The 19,521-nt window shown below is 54.2% G+C and overlaps 2 protein-coding genes across 2 annotated transcripts; both read left to right on the top strand.

Annotated features, from left to right (window-relative positions):
* Positions 1-460: 460 nt before the first annotated feature.
* DDX41 (DEAD-box helicase 41) lies at positions 461-6,154 on the top strand. Its single transcript, XM_065918295.1, has 17 exons — positions 461-605; positions 688-798; positions 1,072-1,231; positions 1,312-1,386; positions 1,515-1,575; positions 1,699-1,835; positions 2,620-2,692; positions 2,795-2,948; positions 3,031-3,167; positions 3,975-4,137; positions 4,266-4,397; positions 4,650-4,721; positions 4,827-4,923; positions 5,061-5,210; positions 5,295-5,366; positions 5,482-5,592; positions 5,768-6,154. Exons 1-17 carry the CDS (start codon positions 579-581, stop codon positions 5,902-5,904), a joined length of 1,869 nt encoding a protein of 622 aa, XP_065774367.1. The 5' UTR covers positions 461-578; the 3' UTR covers positions 5,905-6,154.
* A 1,858-nt stretch (positions 6,155-8,012) lies between these two features.
* DOK3 (docking protein 3) lies at positions 8,013-13,067 on the top strand. The gene is made up of 5 exons (XM_065934767.1): positions 8,013-8,214; positions 9,529-9,834; positions 11,711-11,810; positions 11,926-12,098; positions 12,199-13,067. Exons 1-5 carry the CDS (start codon positions 8,149-8,151, stop codon positions 12,877-12,879), a joined length of 1,326 nt encoding a protein of 441 aa, XP_065790839.1. The 5' UTR covers positions 8,013-8,148; the 3' UTR covers positions 12,880-13,067.
* The last annotated feature ends 6,454 nt before the right edge of the window (positions 13,068-19,521 follow it).

Genomic DNA, 19,521 nt, shown 5'->3' with positions numbered 1-19,521 from the left:
ATAGGCGTTTCACACAGATAACACCACCAGTATTCTCACCAGTCAGCGGCAGCCGTGTGTGTTGAGTCACTTACTCTGCAAGCCCCATCCTGCCCTGCCTGCCTTGGCCGGTGCGGGTTAATAGGAGCCGGATAGAGTCCAGGCCGGCATCCCAGCTAGCCTGGTCTCTGAGTTCCCCGGCCACGAGAGGGCGCAGTGTCCACTAGCGAGGACGTGCCAAGTGACGTCACGCCCTGGGTGAGGCTGGGCCGCCGGCAGGCCGCCTTTTTCGGGAACGGCGGTTTCCACGCTTCTACCCGGCTCGGTTTGAGCTTTTAGCGCGTCCTCGAAATCCTACAGAGTCACACAATGCCTTGCCTGACGCTTTCGCCCTCAGCCCCGGCAACAGCTGCGTAACCGCCTACAGTGGGCGGGGACACCGCACCGCACGACCGACGCTTAGTAGAAAATTTGTCCTTCTGCGCGATCCGGCACTCAGAGGTCGTTGCTAGGTGCCGACGTCCGCTTCCTTATATCTGATTGGGTCTCATCATAGGTGGGGCGGAGCTTTACTGTGGTGCGCATGCGTGCAGCAAAGGATGGCGGAATCGGAACCTGAGCGGAAGGTGGGAGAGAGGTTGGGGTCCGCACGGGTGGAGAGCGAAGGTAAAGGCTGGGGGTCCGGCTCTGACTCGTGTGTGTCTGCAGCGGGCTCGCACCAACGAGGCGACTGCCACAGGAAGCCGCTCCGAGGCAGAGGATGAGGACGACGAGGACTACGTGCCGTACGTGCCGTTGCGACAGCGCCGGCAACTGCTGGTGAGGGCCCTGGGTCGCGGGAGGAGTGAGGGCAGGAGTTGGGGGTTTAGGAGTGCGATGGAGGGTGGCCCCGGGTCCGCAGAGTGAGGTGTCAGTTCGCGGGAGCGTGGTCCCCAGGCAGACGAGGAACTGGCAATCTCTGAGGAGTGGGGCAGCTCTGCGCCTCCGAGCACAGGACACTCTCCCAAAAGCCAGGATCCTGACGCAGGCCCCCGGGCCCGATGCCCCACTTTGCGTTGGGCTTGGCTCTGAGGGGCACTGGTGGAACCTCAGCTCCAGAAGCTGCTGCAGCGAAGACGCAAGGGAGCTGCGGAAGAGGAGCAGCAGGACAGCGGCAGTGAGCCCCGAGGAGATGAGGACGACATCCCGTTGGGTCCTCAATCCAAAGTCAGCCTGTTGGATCAGCACCAGCATCTCAAAGAGAAGGCTGAAGGTGGGCTGGGCAGCAGGCCGGAGGCTCAGCATGGCGCACGGCTTTGGTGTCTCTCTGACACCTTCTGCTTCTTTTGTCAGCCCGCAAGGAGTCTGCCAAAGAAAAGCAGCTGAAGGAAGAGGAGAAGATCCTAGAGAGTGTGGCCGAAGGTCGAGGTATGAGTGTAGCCAGGGCAGAGAGGAGGTGAACTGAGCCTCCTCCCTCAACCCCAGGCATGTTCCATTTCAAGGGGCCTGGCCTCTGGGAAGCAGGAGCCAGCCTTGAGCCACATTTGTTTCCTCAGCTTTGATGTCAGTGAAGGAGATGGCTAAGGGAATCACATACGACGATCCAATCAAAACTAGGTACGTCTTTCCTGTCTGCAGTTGGTTCCTCTTACTTGGGATGGTAGGTGGCTGAGACTGGAAGGGACACCCCAAAGCCAGGTGTGCCCAGGGGCTGTCTTGACCCTTGTCACCCACCCACAGTTGGACACCACCCCGTTACGTCCTGAGTATGTCTGAAGAGCGGCATGAACGTGTCCGGAAGAAGTACCACATCTTGGTGGAAGGTGATAGCATCCCACCGCCCATTAAGAGCTTCAAGGAAATGAAATTTCCTGCAGGTACCTGGGAGCCGGAAGCACCAGCACATTATATGTAACAGGCTGTGCTGGGTCTTTTGTTCCTGTGCACAGACTTTCTCTAGTTAGAGCTAGAAGGGGCTACTCTTTGTTGCAGTGCACAGGCTTCTCATTGTGGAGCTTCTCTTGTTGTGGAGCATAGGCTCTAAGCACTCAGGCTTCAGCAGTTGCAGCACACGTGCTCAGAAGTTGCGGCGTGCGGGCTTCATTGGTTGTGGCATGCAGGCTCAGTAGTTGTGGCACGCAGGCTTTAGTTGTTCCACAGCATGTGGAATCTTCCCACACCAGGGGTTGAAACCTCGTCCCCTACATCGGCAGGCAGATTTTTATCCACTGTACCCCCAGGGAAGTCTGCAGTACCACATTGTGATCATGAAACATGCACCACATTTTGATAGTGAAACATCTGTGAGGTTGCATCCTAGGCCCCCACCGAAATCCAGAAGCTCCTGCATCAGGTCTAGTCAGTGGAGGAGGAGGAATTCGTCTTTATGCTTCTTTTTCAGTCATTCAACTGTTCATATTTTGTAACCTCTGCCATTAGGGAGCTTTGGTGGGCAAGTGATGATGGCCTTAAACAGAGCTGGGTGTGAATCCTGCCTCCACTTAGCCTAGAAGCCTTGGATAAGTTTGTGTGTCTCTCTTTCTGTCTGTCTTAGTTTCATCATTTGTAACGTGAGGGGCATAGTACCAATTTTATAGGCATTAGGGGCCTGTATCGCTTATCCTGTGAAACACAAAAATGAAGCCAGATTGTTTTCTGTAGCCATCCTGAGAGGCCTGAAGAAGAAGGGCATCCACCACCCAACACCCATTCAGATCCAGGGAATTCCCACCATGTGAGTGTGTACCTGACAGTCCTGGGGAGGAGCAGTCACTGGATGAGAAGCAGTCTTTGTTTTCCACCAAGCCTGACCCTCCGGCCTCTCTTCTCTCACCAGTCTGTCTGGCCGTGACATGATAGGCATAGCCTTTACCGGTTCAGGCAAGACACTGGTGTTCACTTTGCCTGTCATCATGTTCTGCCTGGAACAAGAGAAAAGGTTACCTTTCTCTAAGCGTGAGGGGCCCTATGGACTCATTATCTGCCCTTCGGTAAGAGAGGCTGGCCTGGAGGGCAGGGTGCAAGAGGGAGGGAGCCAACTTCTGGTGCCAGTCACTGCCCCTGTACCTGCAGCGGGAGCTGGCCCGACAGACCCACGGCATCCTGGAATACTACTGCCGCCTGCTGCAGGAAGACAGCTCGCCGCTCCTGCGCTGCGCCCTCTGCATCGGGGGCATGTCTGTCAAAGAGCAGATGGAGACCATCCGACAGTGAGTCTAAGTAATCCTGCCCCAAGGGTTTCCTCAGAACCCCTTGACACGCCAAAAGACCCTTTGCTTTAGCTACTCAGCAGAGCCTTGCAGAGGCCACCCATGGGCTCAGCCCTCAAGGAGCCCCCAGTCTAATGGGGAGCTGGGTTGGGACAGAGGAAGGTGCTAAAGTACTCTGGGACCACAGCAGATGGAACAGGGGCATCTGGGAGGTAAGGGAGTCAGGGCATTCCAGGCGGAAGGCAGAGGGGTGGAGGGCCTGGGGTGTCCAGGACGATCAGGTTGTCCAGTGTGATCTATGAAGGAGGCTGAGGCTCTGGGGTGTGGCTGGGCCTGTGCCCTTTACACACAGTGCAGTTCCCGACAGACAGCACATCACTACCTGTCCAGGGTTGCAGACAGGCCAGACCCGGTCCCTGTTTCATAGGCATTGCTAGTCAGGGAAGATGCTACCATGGAAAAGATGAGTTCAGTGTACCAGGAAGGTGATCCCACTGAGGCCTACAGAGGGAGCTGTGGAGGCACAACTGAAACTATCTGAAGATTCAGCCCTCCTAGGGGCAGAGGGGCGATTAGGGGGCGGGCGTGCGAGGCAGAGGTGACCACATGGCTGGGGTCTAGCAAAGAAGGCTGTAGTGCTCTCCAGGAGAGCCTTGTTCTGTTCGGAGAGCAAGGTAGTGGCAGTGACAAGGAGGGACAAGCAAGGAGAAACAGGAAGGAAACTGGAAGGCAGAACAAGGCGGGCTGCCGGCCTCTAGGTAAGGTCGAGCAGGTGGCTCTGCCTTAGTGTCTCTCCTGGATCCCCAGTGGCGTGCACATGATGGTGGCCACCCCTGGGCGCCTCATGGATCTGCTGCAGAAGAAGATGGTCAGCCTGGACATCTGTCGTTATCTGGCCCTGGATGAAGCTGACCGCATGATCGACATGGGCTTCGAGGGCGACATCCGCACCATCTTCTCCTACTTCAAGGTACCCTTCCCCACCTGGCCGGGACGTTCCCCCACCGTTCCCCCCACCACACACACCACATTCAACTCCGAAGCTGTCCCAGCTGCTCAGCCTCCCTCCCCACCCCCACATGTCCTCTTCTTTCTCAGGGCCAGCGACAGACCCTCCTCTTCAGCGCCACCATGCCCAAGAAGATTCAGAACTTTGCCAAAAGCGCCCTGGTAAAGCCTGTCACGATCAACGTGGGGCGTGCCGGGGCCGCCAGCCTGGATGTCATCCAGGTACCCGCTAGGCAGTCTCGCCTGGGATGGCGGGGTCTTCCAAGGCTCCTGGGAACTGATCAGAGCCGGGTGGGTACCAGGGGTTTCATTCACAGCCTTGGCCCTTAGCAGGAAGCCTTCTTATAGTGCCCTGCCCTTGGCAAGAGGCTTCTGGTCACCTCCCAGCCAGGACTGGGGACCCATTCTCTGTGGCAGGGCCAGGGCTGGTGAGCCTGTTCTCAGGACCACCTGACCTGATCCCGGTGGTGACAGGAAGTGGAATACGTGAAGGAGGAAGCCAAGATGGTGTACCTGCTTGAGTGCCTGCAGAAGACACCACCGCCCGTGAGTGCTGCCAGCCAGGCTGGCCAAGGGCAGCATGCAGGGGGAAGGTCACAGGGGGCACCCAGGAGTCAGCCCCTGTGACCAGAGTTGGCTTTTTCCGGACAGGTGCTCATCTTTGCAGAGAAGAAAGCAGATGTGGACGCCATCCATGAGTACTTGCTGCTCAAGGGAGTGGAGGCTGTTGCCATCCATGGGGGCAAAGGTCAGGATGGGATGTCCTAGGCAGGGACCCCACTGCCGTAGCAGCCCCTCATCTTATCCCTTCCCCACGTGGACAGTCTGCCACTCCTCCCCAGACCACTGCTGTCGCCCTAACAGTTCCTGCCTGACCCTTTCCAGATCAGGAGGAACGGACCAAGGCTATCGAGGCATTCCGGGAGGGCAAGAAGGATGTCCTTGTGGCCACGGATGTAGCCTCCAAGGGCTTGGACTTCCCTGCCATCCAGCACGTCATCAATTATGACATGCCTGAGGAGATCGAGAATTACGGTGGGGTATTTGGGAGGCTGGGGTTGAGGGCTCAGCCGTAGCCCCTGGAGAGGGGGCCACATGCTCTGTTTCCTCTCTCTGCAGTGCACCGTATTGGCCGAACTGGGCGCTCAGGAAACACGGGCATCGCTACCACCTTCATCAACAAGGCCTGTGGTGAGTCTGCCACCGAGGCCACCAAGGCCGTCTCCTGGGTCCTCCACCTGTGACCTCTCAGGTTCTGGCTACAGGGCCCAGGGTTGGACCTGAAGGCTCCCCACTATCCCCATAGACGAGTCAGTGCTGATGGATCTCAAAGCCCTGCTGCTGGAGGCCAAGCAGAAGGTTCCACCCGTCCTGCAAGTCCTGCACTGTGGGGACGAGTCCATGCTGGTCATCGGAGGTGATGCGGGATGGAAGGACCCTAGTCCAGTGGGGACAGTCGAGAACACCATGGAACAAGTGCATGCTGCCCCTTGGTGGACTGGGGGTCTGATGGGGGGGCCCACGGTCTGGGGTATGGAGGCTGGCCCCATCAGCGTGCTGACCATTCCTCCCCTGGTCCCCCATTCCCACAGAAGAGCGTGGCTGCGCCTTCTGTGGGGGCCTGGGCCATCGGATCACGGACTGCCCCAAGCTCGAAGCCATGCAGACGAAGCAGGTTAGCAACATCGGCCGCAAGGACTACCTGGCCCACAGCTCCATGGACTTCTGAGCTGGCTGCCACCCCTCCTCCTCTGCGAGGGGCCTCTGTCCCTGGAGCTCCAGCCATCACCACCACCCCCTCCCCCCCGCCAACACACACACACACACACATACACCTGCCCCGTGGACAAGAAGACAGCAACCTTGGCTCAGCTGGTCTGGGTTGGGCCAGGCTGGACCTGGCTGCCTGCTCTCTGTGCCCCCCAGAATTACTATTTTTGCTCCCCTTTACCCTAGCTGCCATTAAAGCACAAGCCTTTCTGGTCTCAGCCTCTGTTTCACCTTGTCTGCCCCGTGCTCCCTGGGCAGGCCTCACCCTCTGACCTCCAGCGCCCCTCTGAGGTGGGACCTTGGTATCTCCCACCACCACTGCCAAAACCTGCTGGTACTGAGTTGTGGAAGGAGCTGATTGCCTAGGGCCTCCTGTGGAGGTTTAGGGTAAATTTCCTCTATTTGTGACTCAGAGAAGGACCACCCCGAGAGACCAGAGGGAAATGTTTGGTTGGGGTTTCCGGTCTTTCTGGTTGGCTGTTAGAACCTCCAGCCCTTCCCCGGCCTCCCTCTTCCTGTCAGTGGGTAAAGTTCCCCGGGGCTTCTCCTAAAGCCCTTTGGAGACATCCTGCCTCAGGCCCCCTGCCCACACAGGCTCCCAGTAGGGAGGCCTCTGCTGTTTGCCAAGCAGGCAACAAATACCATAGGACTGCCACATGCATCCACTGACCCAGCTATGTGCTGGGCTCAGGACCCAGGTGAGCCAGACAGGTGCCCTCTGGGAAGTTCACAAGTGAGTGGGACAGAAGATTAGCCGTGAATAAATGCAGGCCGCCGTCACGGGACTGCTAGCAAATGGGCCAGGATTTCAGCATCTTGCTATGGGTAGAAAGAAAGAAAAGCCCAGGTGGCAGCTCCGCTGTGCCAGGCACTGCCTGTACAAGGCCACATGCTTATCCCAGCAGGACAGCAGTTGTTTGAGTCATGCTTGTCACTTGGTGTGTGGCCTTGGGCAAGTTACTTAATGTTTCTGAGTCTTGATTTCCTCATCGGTGAAATGGCAATGAGAATGCAAAGGACATGGTGTCAGGCTGCTGGGGCCATAACGGGCCCAAAGCCAGGTGAACCAGACCCTGGATTTCCTGCCTGAGAAGCTGCACAGCCCACATGTGGCCCCCAAACAGTATTTGGCCTGTTCACACATTCCTTCCTAGAAGTGGCACGGGATAAGTGACACGAGGCTGTCTCCAGAATTCAGATTCATAAGCAGAGCTCAGATAACCGGCCTCCAGCAAGGAAAGGCTTAGAAAGAGCCCCAGCAAGAAGCAAAGCTTAAAAAAAAAAAAAAAGCATGTGAGCTCTCAAGGGAACTCGGCAGGGGCGTGCCACCCTCACTCACGTGGCTAGGGCCCTGCTGTGAGGGCTGGGGCCTTTGTGCTCTCAAGATAGTGTGGGGTGGTCCAAGGAGACCTCCTGGAGGAAGAAGGCCAGAGGAAGAAGGCCCAGTGCCCTAAGGAGCACGGTGAGAGGCGCCCTGAAGGGGCCAGGTGTGGGGAGGTGGAGGAGAGAATACTCTTCGAGTGCTGGGCCCAGGAGTCCAAGTTAGACCCGAGGGCACTGGGAGCCCGGTAGAGTTTAGGAAGGGGAGGGATGGGTTGGTTTGGGGATGGCAGAAAGGGCCAGATGGGCCCAGGTGGGGCCATGGTTCAATGGGAAGATGCCAAGGCTGGTAATAGACAGGAGCTGTGAAATGGAGAGGATCAAGTAATTGTTAAAACTGTTTTCCAGCATAAAGACAGGCCAACCAACTAGGACTCTTTAATGGGAAAGCAAGGAGTTTGCCCATCTGGCTAAAAGGTCCTGGGGTGGGACCAGGCTGTGGGCATGCCAGGCCCCAAGGTACACAACTGCCCCAGGATGGGGGAGGAGTCGGAGCTCATGACTCGGGAGCCAGCCTGCGGTCAGAGGCTCACACCCAGCTGGCCAGGACAGGCAGGGATCATCTGCCCTCAGGCGGTCTGAGGCCCCTGCCTGGCCCTAGTGGGGTACCTGGAGCCCCAAGGGAGAAATGTGGGATGCCCTCCCCAGCCCATTCTCTCTCTTTTACGGCAGGCAGGGCTCCCCTCCCCCAGGCCTTGCAGCTGCCTCTCTGGACAGAGGGAGGGGGAAGTGGCCAGAAGGGGAAGTGTGAGGAGTTCCCCTCCTGCCTGTCATCAGTCTCCTCAGGTCCTCGGAGAGGCGGCCCTGGGGCCCGGTCGCAGCCATGGAGCCTCTGGAGACCCCCGTCAAGGACGGCATCCTCTACCAGCAGCACATCAAGTTCGGCAAGGTGGGGACTCTGGCTGCCAGGCGGCCGCCCAGGACAGGTGGTGGGCCTCTGCCCCAGACTCGGACAGGCCACTAGGATTGGGAGAAAGCGGGTAGGTCAGGGTGGGGAATCCAACCTGGCTGTGGAGAAGTTCAGCCTCAGTGAGACCCTGCCTCATTTACAGGTGGGAAGCCAAGAGCAGGGAGCCGGTAATGCCTCTTGGGGCAGAGCAGAGGTGAGGGACCGGCTAATCCAACAGCCTTCCATCCCATCTACTAATGGCACTGTGGCCCCTGAGAGGGCTGGGGGCTGAGCTGGAGGAGCCCCTAAAAGTGGAGCTCCATCCTGCCAAAGAAGGCTCGGCTCTTCCCAGGCCTGTCCTGAGATCGCCGGCCCTGCACACTCATAGCTCAGCTGCAGCTGCTGCCCAGGCAGATAAACCGTCTGTTTCCTTTGCTCGGAATTATTTGCATGTTTCCTTCCTTGCCATCATGAGACCGAGGCCTCCCTCCCACCCCAGCCCTTGCCCTGGCCTAACTGACCTTTTCTTTGCAGGTGGTGGGGGCACCGACAAAGCAGGGGTGTCGGGTGGTCTGCTCTAGCCGCTAGATATTATCCAGTAGAAGCCCCAACCTCGTACGGTCTCACAACCTTTTGTTTTTTAAGTATTTTATTTTATTATTTATTTGGCCATGCTGGGTCTCAGTGGTGGCGTGCAGGATGTTTTGCTTGCCACATGTGGGATCCAGTTCCCCGACCAGGGATCAGACCCAGGCCCCTGCACTGGGAGCATGGAGTCCTAGCCGCTGGACCACCAGGGAAGTCCCCCCTCATGACCTTTGAGAGACAAAGCTACTAGTGCTTATGGGGGTCACAGTTGGGAAAGCATGGGGGTAGATGTGAACCTAGGGCTGACTGACTCCAAATATAGACTGTCCCCCTTGCCAGGCCAGCTCTGGCAATGCATCCTGGGCTTCCCTGGTGGCTCAGACGGTAAAGAATCCGCTCAGACAGTAAGGAATCTGCCTGCAGTGCAGGACACCCAGGCTCAATCCCTAGGCCAGGAAGATCCCCTGGAGAAGGAAATGGCAACCCACTCCAGTATTCTTGACTAGAAAGTCCCATGGCCAGAGGAGACTGGTAGGCTACAATCCATAGGGTCACAAAGAGTCAGACACAACTGGGCGACACTTCACTTTCACATGGCCTGAAGAGCAGGGAGGCGGACGCCACCCTGCGTGGCCAGGAGCACTGGCTGACCGGCTTGTGTGGGGTTGAGCTGCAAGTTGAGAACTGCCACTTGAGGGTCATCTCCCCCATTTTTATCTTCTGCAGAAGTGCTGGCGGAAGGTGTGGGGTCTACTCTATGCAGGAGGCCCCTCGGGCGTGGCCCGGCTAGAGAGCTGGGAGGTCCGGGATGGTGGCCTGGGGCCAGCAGGTGACAGGTCTGCGGGGCCCGGCCGGCGGGGAGAACGGCGGATCATCCGCCTGGCTGACTGCGTGTCCGTGCTACCGGCTGATGGCGAGAGCTGCCCCCGGGACACTGGTGCCTTCCTGCTCACCACCACGGAGCGAAGCCACCTGCTGGCTGCAGAGCACCGCCAGGCCTGGATGGGCCCCATCTGTCAGCTGGCCTTCCCGGTGAGCACAGGGCAGGCGGATAAGGCATCTAGGGGCGGGCCGGGGAGATCATTTCACCCACACCTTGTTCATCCCCATGCTCATTCACATCCCATTACTCAGCAAGCACCTAGAAGCCTGGGATACAGCTCAGAAGCCCACAGAACAAATCTCAGATAGTCATGCATGCTATGGAGAATATGAGAGGCTGAGTGGGACCATGAATGAGCAGGGGGATGTTAGACAGGATAGTCCAGGAAGGCATCTCAGGAGAGGACAAATAACCCACCAGGCAAAGATCTGAGAAAAGAGTGTCCTAAACACCGGTCTGAGAAGGCTCCTGAAAAGAGGGAGCAGTGTGGGCAAGGGCCCTGAGGCAGGGAAAAGCTTGATGTTCAAGGAGCAGAAAGGCCAGTGTGGCCACAGGGTAAGGAGGGAGCGGGGACCCAGGAGGAGGCAACAGTGGAGAACCTAGTGGGAGCCAACTGAAACTGCCCTGGGCCACTTGTGGAGTCTAGGCTTTTATTCTGAGCAAGAGGGGAAGCCTCTGGGGAGTTGGACCCAGAAACTGAGTGTTTTAAAGCTTTGCAGGGTCTCTGATGGACCAAAAGGAAATGAGTGGCAGTTCCTCAAAAATTAAACAAAGTTAACATATGACCTAGCAATTCTCCTCCTAGGCATAGACCCAAGAGAACTGAAACAGGTGTTCAAACAAAACTTGCATGAGAATCTTTAGTGCAGCATTGTTCACAGTAGCCCAAAGATGCAAACCACCCACATGTTCATCAATGGATGACTGGATAAACTGAATGTAGTCTATCCATAAAACAGAACATTACTTAAAAAAGAATGAAGTACTGGTACATGCTACAACATGGGTGGACACTGGAAACATGCTAAATCAAAACAGCCAGACACGAAAGGCCATACACTGTGTGATTCCATTTACATGAAATACCCAGAATAGACAAATCCATAGTTACAGAAAGCAGCTTACGGGTTGCCAGGGCTGAGGAGAGAAGGGAATAGAAAGCAAAGACTTAATGGGTACAGGATTTCCATTTGGAGTAATGAAAAAGTTCTGAATTACATCTCCATCCACTTTAAAATGGCTAAAATGGTCAGTTTTATGTTGTGTATTTTACCACAATTCTTTTGATTTAAAAAAAAAAAAAAAAGGTAAATAAAAAGGAGCAAAGAGACCAGTGGGAAGCCATTGTATTTGACCCTGGCTATGGTATCTTGGGGCTTCCCTGGTGGCTCTGATGGTAAAGAATCCACCTGCAAGGCAGAAGACCCGGGTTCAATCCCTGGGTTGGGAAGATCCCCAAAGGAGGGCATGGCAACCCTGCTCCAGTATTCTTGCCTGGAGAATCCCACAAACCGAGGAACCCGGTGGGCTATGGTCCATAGAGTCACAAAGAGTCAGACACTGAAGTGACTTGGCGTGGCATGGCACGTGGTATCACGGGCCAAGGTGGTCATGATGGAGATGCTCAGGGTCAGAGCCTGAAGAATGTTGGGGAAGATGGGGAGAGGTCAAAGAGGGGAGGAACAGTGGCCATTCACTCGTGGGGCCCACCCTTGAAGCTCCCACCCCTTTACTGCTCCAAGGTGTCAGGGACACAGGCAGACTGGCCCAGTCCCATCGCCAACCTCAGGGGCGATGGAGGACATCTTCATGTGTGCCCTTTGCTTTACAGCTCTCAGCACCCTAAAAGGGGCAGTCGGTGGGGAAATAGGCTCAGAGTGGGGCCCAGGGCCATGCACTGTGTCACGGGCAGAACTGGGACTGACACTCAGGTTGCTGGGTGCCCCTGCTTGTCACAGACCCCAGGGAAAGGACATGGGAATGGGGAGGAGGGGCACTAACCTCTGACCTTGTCCCATTCCCTAGGGCACAGGGGAGAGTTCCTCGGGATCTGGGGAGGTGGAGGCTCGGCAGAGGAGCCTAGTCCCCATGGAGGAGAACTCCATCTACTCTTCCTGGCAGGAAGGTAAGTCTCGGAGATTACAGGGGCAGCCTTAGCCCCAGCACAGCCGGGGCGGGAAGCTTTCTGGGACCCCAACCTGGGAGTCTGTGGTTGTGGCCCTCACGGCCGGTGCTTGCAGTGGGCGAGTTTCCGGTGGTGGTGCAGAGGACGGAGGCGGCCACCCGCTGCCAGCTGAAGGGGCCCTACCTCCTGCGTCTGGGACAGGACGCTCTCCAGCTGAGCGAACCGGCCAGCCAACAGGCGCTCTACACCTGGCCCTACTGCTTCCTGCGAAAGTTCGGCGCCGACAAGGTGAGATGCTGGGCCGCCGCCCCGCTGGTCCCGCAGGGAAGGGTGGCGGGTGGTGCCCGGCCCCTCAAACCGCTGACTCCTCGTGCCGCCTCCTGCCCAGGGCGTGTTCTCCTTTGAAGCCGGCCGCCGCTGCGACTCGGGCGAGGGCCTCTTCGCCTTCAGCAGCGCCCGCGCCCGCGACCTGTGCGGAGCCTTAGCCGCAGCCATTGCCCGCCAGCGGGAGCGGCTCCCGGGGCCCCGGCCCTGCCCTCTGCCGCGGGCCACCTCGCTGCCCTCGCTGGAGCCTCCAGGCGAGCTGCGGGAAGGGCCCCCGCGGCCCGAGGCGCCCGGCTCGCGGAAGATGCGCGCGGCCGAGCCCGGGCCACAGAGTCTGCCGCCGCTGCTGGGCCCCGCTGTCTCCGTGGAGCCGCCGGCATTGCTCTACGCGTCCGTGTGCAAGCGGGCCAGCGGGCCCCCGAGCGCCGCCGCGGAACACCTGTATGAGAACTTGTTCGCGCCCGACGCCGGCTGCCGGGAGCCGGTGCACGAGGGCCCGGGCGGTGGCAGCCCCCCGGCCAGCCCCATCTACCACAACAGCCAGGACCTGGGCTGGCCCGGCGCGGCCCATGACAGCAGCCTGGAGGCCCAGTACCGGCGGTTGCTGGAGCTGGAGCTGGCGGATAACGGCGACGAGGCCGCGGGGTCTAGCCGCCCCGGCGCGCACTCAGGCTTCAAGGCCAAGCTGGTGACGTTGCTGAGCCGAGAGCGAAAGAAGGGCCCGGCCCCCTGCGACCGGCCCTGAACCACTTGGCGTGGCCGCCGTAGGAGAGGAGGGCGCTCTCCCTGGGACAAGAAGGCAGGGAGGACCACGGACATCTGGGGACGCAACCCTCACACGCACTCTAGCCTGGAGGGACAAGGTGGGAGGCGCCCCCCACCCCCACCCGCCGACGTGTATAGTGTACAGATTTGCTGGTAATAAAGCCTTTTTAGTTCTCCTCTCTGTCCAGCCTCCTGGCCCACAGCGCTATCTCCTCCCTAAGGGTTTCCCTGGTGGCTCAGATGGTAAAGAATCCACCTGCAATGCTGGATTCCTGGGTTTGATCCCTGGGTCGGGAAGATCCCCTGGAGGAGGGCATGGCCACCCACTCCAGTATCCTTTCGTGGAGAATCCCATGGACAGAGGAGCCTGGCGGGCTACTGTCCATGGGGTGGAAAAGAGACACGACTGAGCGACTAAATACAGCAAGGCTCCCGGCAGCGGTATGCCCAGGTCCACACAGATCCTCAAACACAGGGGTTGCAGCAAACGCCAGTGCCCGGTGTTGGGTTCCAGGGACATACGTGACCCAGCGCCAACCTCTGCCACCAGTAGGTTCTGGTCCACTGGAGCAGGCAAGTGGAATGCAGATAATTATGGCTCCATGTGGTCCTTGCGGTGGAAGTGATTCAGACAGTAGTAGGGCAGAGGGAGAAATAAGGCTTGCTGATGGGCGATGTACACTCTGAATTGAGCGTAAACGGGAGGCAGGGCTTCCCCAGGCTGGCAGTGAGCCCTGGAGCTTTCCAGGCTGAAGGTAGGCATGATGGTTGCAGAGAGCAAGGGAAGAGCATGCACCAGAGGGCTCCTAGGGGCTTGAGGTTGAGTTGGCTGCTCATGAGAGGCCTGATCATCCTACAAGGAGCTGGGTCTCATCCTCAGTGGAGGGACACAGTCAGACCAGGGGAAGCTGTGTGGAGGCTGATTTTGAGGGACCGGAAAGCCTGAGCTGGGGAGGAGTGGGAGCGGGGGAGGGGCAGGGGGCAGGGACTTCAAAGATGTGCACACCCAAAACAGTCTCCGCTGAGACTCAAAAATGCACAGACACTCCTGGGAAGTCCCTGGCCTCAGTCTCTTCCCTAGCCGTCAAGGATAAAGATCAGATTATACACCAGACATGCATTCATTCGAGTCTCACCAATGCCCACTTTGTGCCAGGCACTGAGGACCCATGGCCGTGTTCATGATAGCCGCAGTCCTGTTTTCAAGGAGGCCACATTCCAGAAGGAGATAAGGAGTCTCTTGAAGACTTCTTTGCCTGCCTTACTGTCCTCCCCTTACCGCTGCTCCTGTCACCATCCCTGGGTCTCCATGCATACAAGCATCAATGCCCCCAAAGATCCAGCCTCCTGGCCCCTTGAGCTCAGCACCACCTCAGCTGCTCACCCCTTTGACACATCCCGAACTTCATCTTTATGATGGTGATGCTCCATCGTCACTTTACAGTGGTCCTGCTCTCCTTCCGGCCTACTTCCTCTAGTGTTGCCTATGTGGCACCTCACCCTTCTCACTGACCTGCACTGACCCTTTTCTCATTATCTGCACTACTCCAGTCCATAATCCCATCCTTGCACTACTTGGATTCTGCCTTCTGCTCCCCTCTCCTTCCATCCTATTTTTGGGGCACAGTCCCCAGCCTCAGGTGAACCCAATTCTCTGTGCCACCATATGAGAAATTCCCATAACCAGGCTGACTGCGTTCATCTCAAACATCAAAGAGATAGGCTCTCCTTGCTGCCCAGAGATCCTGCACCCCACAGTGGCTGCTTTTCTCCTCCCCAAGGCTCTCATAGCTTCTGCTCTCCATCCCTGACCATTCTCACATTTCTACTTAGGAAATGGCAGCCAACAGAAGCGAGCATCCTTGACCTCCCATTGCTTCATCTACAAGAGCAGCTGTATCTGCACCAGTCTCCCTCCTGCCCTACAACGAAGAGTGTCTGCTCCCGTCTCCTCTCACTTCCCCATGGCTTGACAAATAGAGCTCTACCCTCTCTCCTTGACCTGTTAATTCCATCATCATCATTTCCAGCCACACACAAATATGCTCTATAATTTCTTTAAAACGAACCTCCCCTCGACCTCTTATTCTCCTCTAGCCACCTCCCCATTTCTCTCTTCCTCTTCACAGAGAAATTCCTCAAAAGAGTTGTTGATTACTCTCATTTCCACTTTCTCACCTCCCATTCTCCCTTCAACCAAATCCAATCTCCTGGTGGTCTCCACAACTCCATTCCATCGCTCTTATTAGGGTCACCAACCTTCTTTTTCCCCAAACAAAAGCAACCTGGACTCTCTTTGTGATCTAGACTCTCCTTACTTCTCAGCAGCATTCCACACCCCTTCTTGGAATGCGGTCTTCACTTGGTTTTCCTCCTCCTCACAGGTCTCTCCTTCCCAGACTCTTCTGTCACCTTCCCTGCCTGAGTTCTGTGCAGAACTTTGGCATCAGACACAGTGTAGTTCAACCCTAGCTGCATATGTAATCACCTGTTGTTGTTCAGTTGCTCAGTCATGTCTGATTTTTTTCGACCCCCTGGACTAAGGCACACCAGGCTTCCCTGTCTTTCACCACCTCCCAAAGTTTGCTCCATTGAGTTGGTGATGCCATCCAACCATCTCATCCTCTATCGACACCTTCTCCTCCTGCCTTCAATCTTTCCCAGCATCAGGGTCTTTTGCAGTCAAGTTGGCTCTTCGCATCAGGTGGCCAAAAGATTGGAGCTTCAGCTTCAGCATCAATCTTTTCAATGCAAATTCAGGATTTATTTCCTTTAGGATTGACTGGTTTGATCACCTTGCTGTCCAAAGGACTCTCAAGAGTCTTCTCCAACACCATGGTTTAAAGGCATCAATTCTTTGGCACTCAGCCTCCTGTATGGTCCAGCTTCCACACCTGTACATAACTACTGGAAAAACCATAGCTTTGACTATACAGATCTTTGTTGGCAAACTAATGTCTCTGCTTTAAAGTAAATGTCTCTGCTATTTAGGTTGGTCATAGCTTTTCTTCCAAGGAACAAGCATCTTTTAATTTCATGGCTGCAGTCACCATCTGCAGTGATTTTGGAGCCCAAGAAAATAAAGTCTATCACTGTTTCCATTGTTTCCCCATCTATTTGCCATGAAGTGATGGGACCAGATGCCATGATCTTAGTTTTCTGAATGTTGAGTTTTAAGTCAACTTTTTCACTCTCCTCTTTCACTTTCATCAAGAGGCTCTTTAGTTCCTCTTCGCTTTCTGCCAAAAGGGTGATGTCATCTTCATATCTGAGGTTATTTCTCAGATTTCTCCTGGCAATCTTGATTCCAGCTTGTGTTTCATCCAGCCCAGCATTTTGCATGATGTACCTGCATATAAGTTAAATAAGCAGGGTGACATTATACAGCATTGACGTACTGCTTTCCTAATTTGGAACCAGTCCATTGTTCCATGTCTGGCTCTACTGTTGCTTCTTGACCTTCATACAGATTTCTCGGAGGCAGGTAAGGTGGTCTGGTATTCCCATCTCTTTAGGAATTTTCCACAGTTTGTTGTGATCCACACAGTCAAAGGGTTTAGCATAGTCAATGAAACAGAAGTAGATCTTTTTCTGGAATTCTCTAGCTTTTTCTATGATCCAACAGATGTTGGCAATTTGATCTCTGATTCCTCTGCCTTTTCTAAATCCAGCTTGTACATCTGGAAGTTCTCGATTCACTTACTGTTGAAGCTTGAAGTAGAGCCTTTTTAAAATGCTGATGCCTCGGCCCACACATATGGTCTCAAATTTCATCTGTCAAGGCAGGCCTTGGGCACCACTTTTTCAGCTCCCCAGATAATTGTAGTATGCACCCAAGGCTGAGAATCACAGTCCTAAGTGAGTCAAGGTGGTCTCCAGATCTCACAGGCCATCTAAATATTGATGACTCCTAATGTATATCTTCAGCATAGATCTAGCCCCTGAGATCCAGATTTAAGATTCCAACTGCACATGAGAGTTCTAGGTGCCTAAAAGGCATCTCCAAATGTAGTGTGTGAAGGGAGGTTGTGGGGAGGTGCATTCTGTGCTATCCCATGGTGTTTGTGGCCACAAAGGACAAAACCCAGAAAAATGTTGAAAACACTGAGAGGCAGATTTCAGCCCTACTTACAGATGGACCTCCTGACAGGCAAAGTCTTCCCATGATTGATCAGGCTGCTTGCAACAGAGCAAGCTGAAGCTAGGAGGTGTCAGGGTACCTTCAGCAAGGACCTCTTGGCCCCACAGTGGCAGGTCAGCTCTTGCCACCTCACAGAATGCCAGGACACATTGGAGGTTACCTAGAAAGCCAAGATTTTGGCCAGAACTGGAATCCAGGACTCTGGGCCCTTGGTCTGGCATGCTTCTTTTTAAAACTGTCTTCTAATACTTTTATAATTTTACTTGTAAAAGTAGATTTTACTTTATTTTCGCAAATATTTATTTTTACTTATCTCTTTGATGGCACTGGTCTTTAGTTGTAGCATGTGGAATCTAGTTCCCTGACCAGGGATCGAACCCAGGCCCCCTGCATTGGGAGCGAGGAGTTTTAGCTACTGGACCACTAGTGAAGTACCATAAAAATCGATTTTAATCTATATGTGATATATTTTTATATATGGTATGAGGTGGAGCCTTGTTTTTTTAAGACAATAACCAATTGTTCCAACACAACTTATAGAATGGTTTTTCTTTCTATTTTAAGCAATTGAATGCTCTTTTAGAATTTATTTTCAGTGTATATTCATTTTTAAATTGAAGTGTAAAAAAAATAAAATAAAATAAATTGAAGTGTAATTGATTTGATTTATAATGTTTCAACTATACAGCAAAGTGACTCAGTTATATATATATATATATATATATATGTATGCATACATGAATATGTTCTTTTTCAAATTCTTTTCCATTAAGGGTTATTACAAGATATTGAATATAAATTTCTGTGTTATATGGTAGGTTCTTGTTGCTTTGGCATGCTTTTTTATTACAAATCTAAACCTTTTTGTTTCATGGCAATTTTTGTGGGGTTCCAATCAGACAGTAGAAGAGAAAGTCTTTGGAAACATCTAGGGACCTGGCCCTGCAGCTACCGGTATCCTGACCACCAGGGGGCACTGTGACCCAGCCCACGGCCAGTTCCTCCCTACCCAGGGGCTGCCTGTGCAGGGAGCTCTGGTGGCTCCACCTAGGTCTGAGCCCTGATTCCAAGGAATGGGATCCCTGGCCCTCCCTGTTGGAGGACTGCCTGGAGCCCCAGGCTGCCGCTTCGCCCTTTTCTCATTTACTGTTTCACTTTCTCAATCCTTCCTTCAGCTGTTTATTCATATCCACTGTGTGCAGTCACTGGGGAGATGGTGAACAAGACAGACAAGCCCCTGTTCTCATAGGACTGACTTTCTAATGCAGACAAAGGGCAATGAGGAAACAAACACTTAATATAATGTCAGGTGGTGGTAAGTGCTATAGGGAAAAAACAAGGCAGGATAAGGAACTAGTGCATTATGCAGGTGAGGTGTCGGGGGCTGCTGTTTTAGATAAGATGATCAAGAAAAGAGGAGGCAACATCTGAGCAGAGACCTGAACACAGTGAGAGAGCCTGTTGTTTTGATATCTGGGAGAAAGTGTTTCAAGCAGAAGGAGTCGCAAATACAAAGGCCCTGAGGCAGGAATACCTTTACTGTGTTGGAGGAACACTGAAGAGGCCAAGTGACTGGAGTGGATGGAGTGAACGAGGAGGTGAGTGACCCAGTTTATTGTGTCATGGTGGATGAAGTTTATTAGTGTCATGTACATCTGAAACACTTTACTTTCAAGTGTGATACCAGCCCACTGGAATGCTAAAAGCTGAGGGCGATTTGATGTGATCTCTGTTTTAGGGGGACTTTGGCTGCTGCATTGAGACAACTCTGGACTGGGTAAAAGTAGTAGCAGAGAGCTCTATTAGGAGACCGTTAAAATGTCCAGACATGAGAGAAATGGCAGGGACATACATGGAAGCCAAATGTGGAACAAATTCTGAAGGTGGAATTTGCAGAATCTGAAGTATGAGACAGAAAATAAAGGAAGGAAAACATAACTTTTACTGGACCAGGCAGATGAATAATGCTGCTCTTTAAAAAAAGTTTTTTTTTCTTTTTTTACTTTACCAAAGTGAGGAAGGAGTTAGGGAGGTGGAGAAATAGCAAGTTTAAATTGACTGATGCTGAAGCTCCAATACTTTGGTCACTTGATACGAAGAGCTGACTCATTGCAAAAAAACCCCTGATACTAGGAGAGATTGAAGGCAGGAGGAGAAGGGGACAACAGAGGATGAGATGGTTGGATGGCATCACCCGACTAAATGGACATGAGTTTGAGCAAACTTCCGGAAGTGGTGAAGGACAGGGAAGCCTGATGTGTTGTAGTTCATAGGGTCACAAAGAGTTGGACATGATTGAGCAATTAAACAACAACAGTGATGATCTGAGATACACATCTTAGGTTTGACAGACTGTTGGATATTGGAGTCTGGGTTTGTTGGAGAAGGCCAGATCTGGACATATAAGTTGGGGGTCCTTGGCATATAGGTGTTATTGATAATCACAGAACAGAATGTGGTCCCAGAGAGTGAAAGTAGAGA

The sequence above is a fragment of the Muntiacus reevesi genome, chromosome 1 (assembly GCF_963930625.1).
Source record: "Muntiacus reevesi chromosome 1, mMunRee1.1, whole genome shotgun sequence".
NCBI classification, from domain to species: Eukaryota; Metazoa; Chordata; class Mammalia; order Artiodactyla; family Cervidae; genus Muntiacus; species Muntiacus reevesi.
The sequence above is the reverse complement of the archived record's forward strand: the minus strand, read 5'-3'. Positions and strand labels throughout refer to the sequence as shown.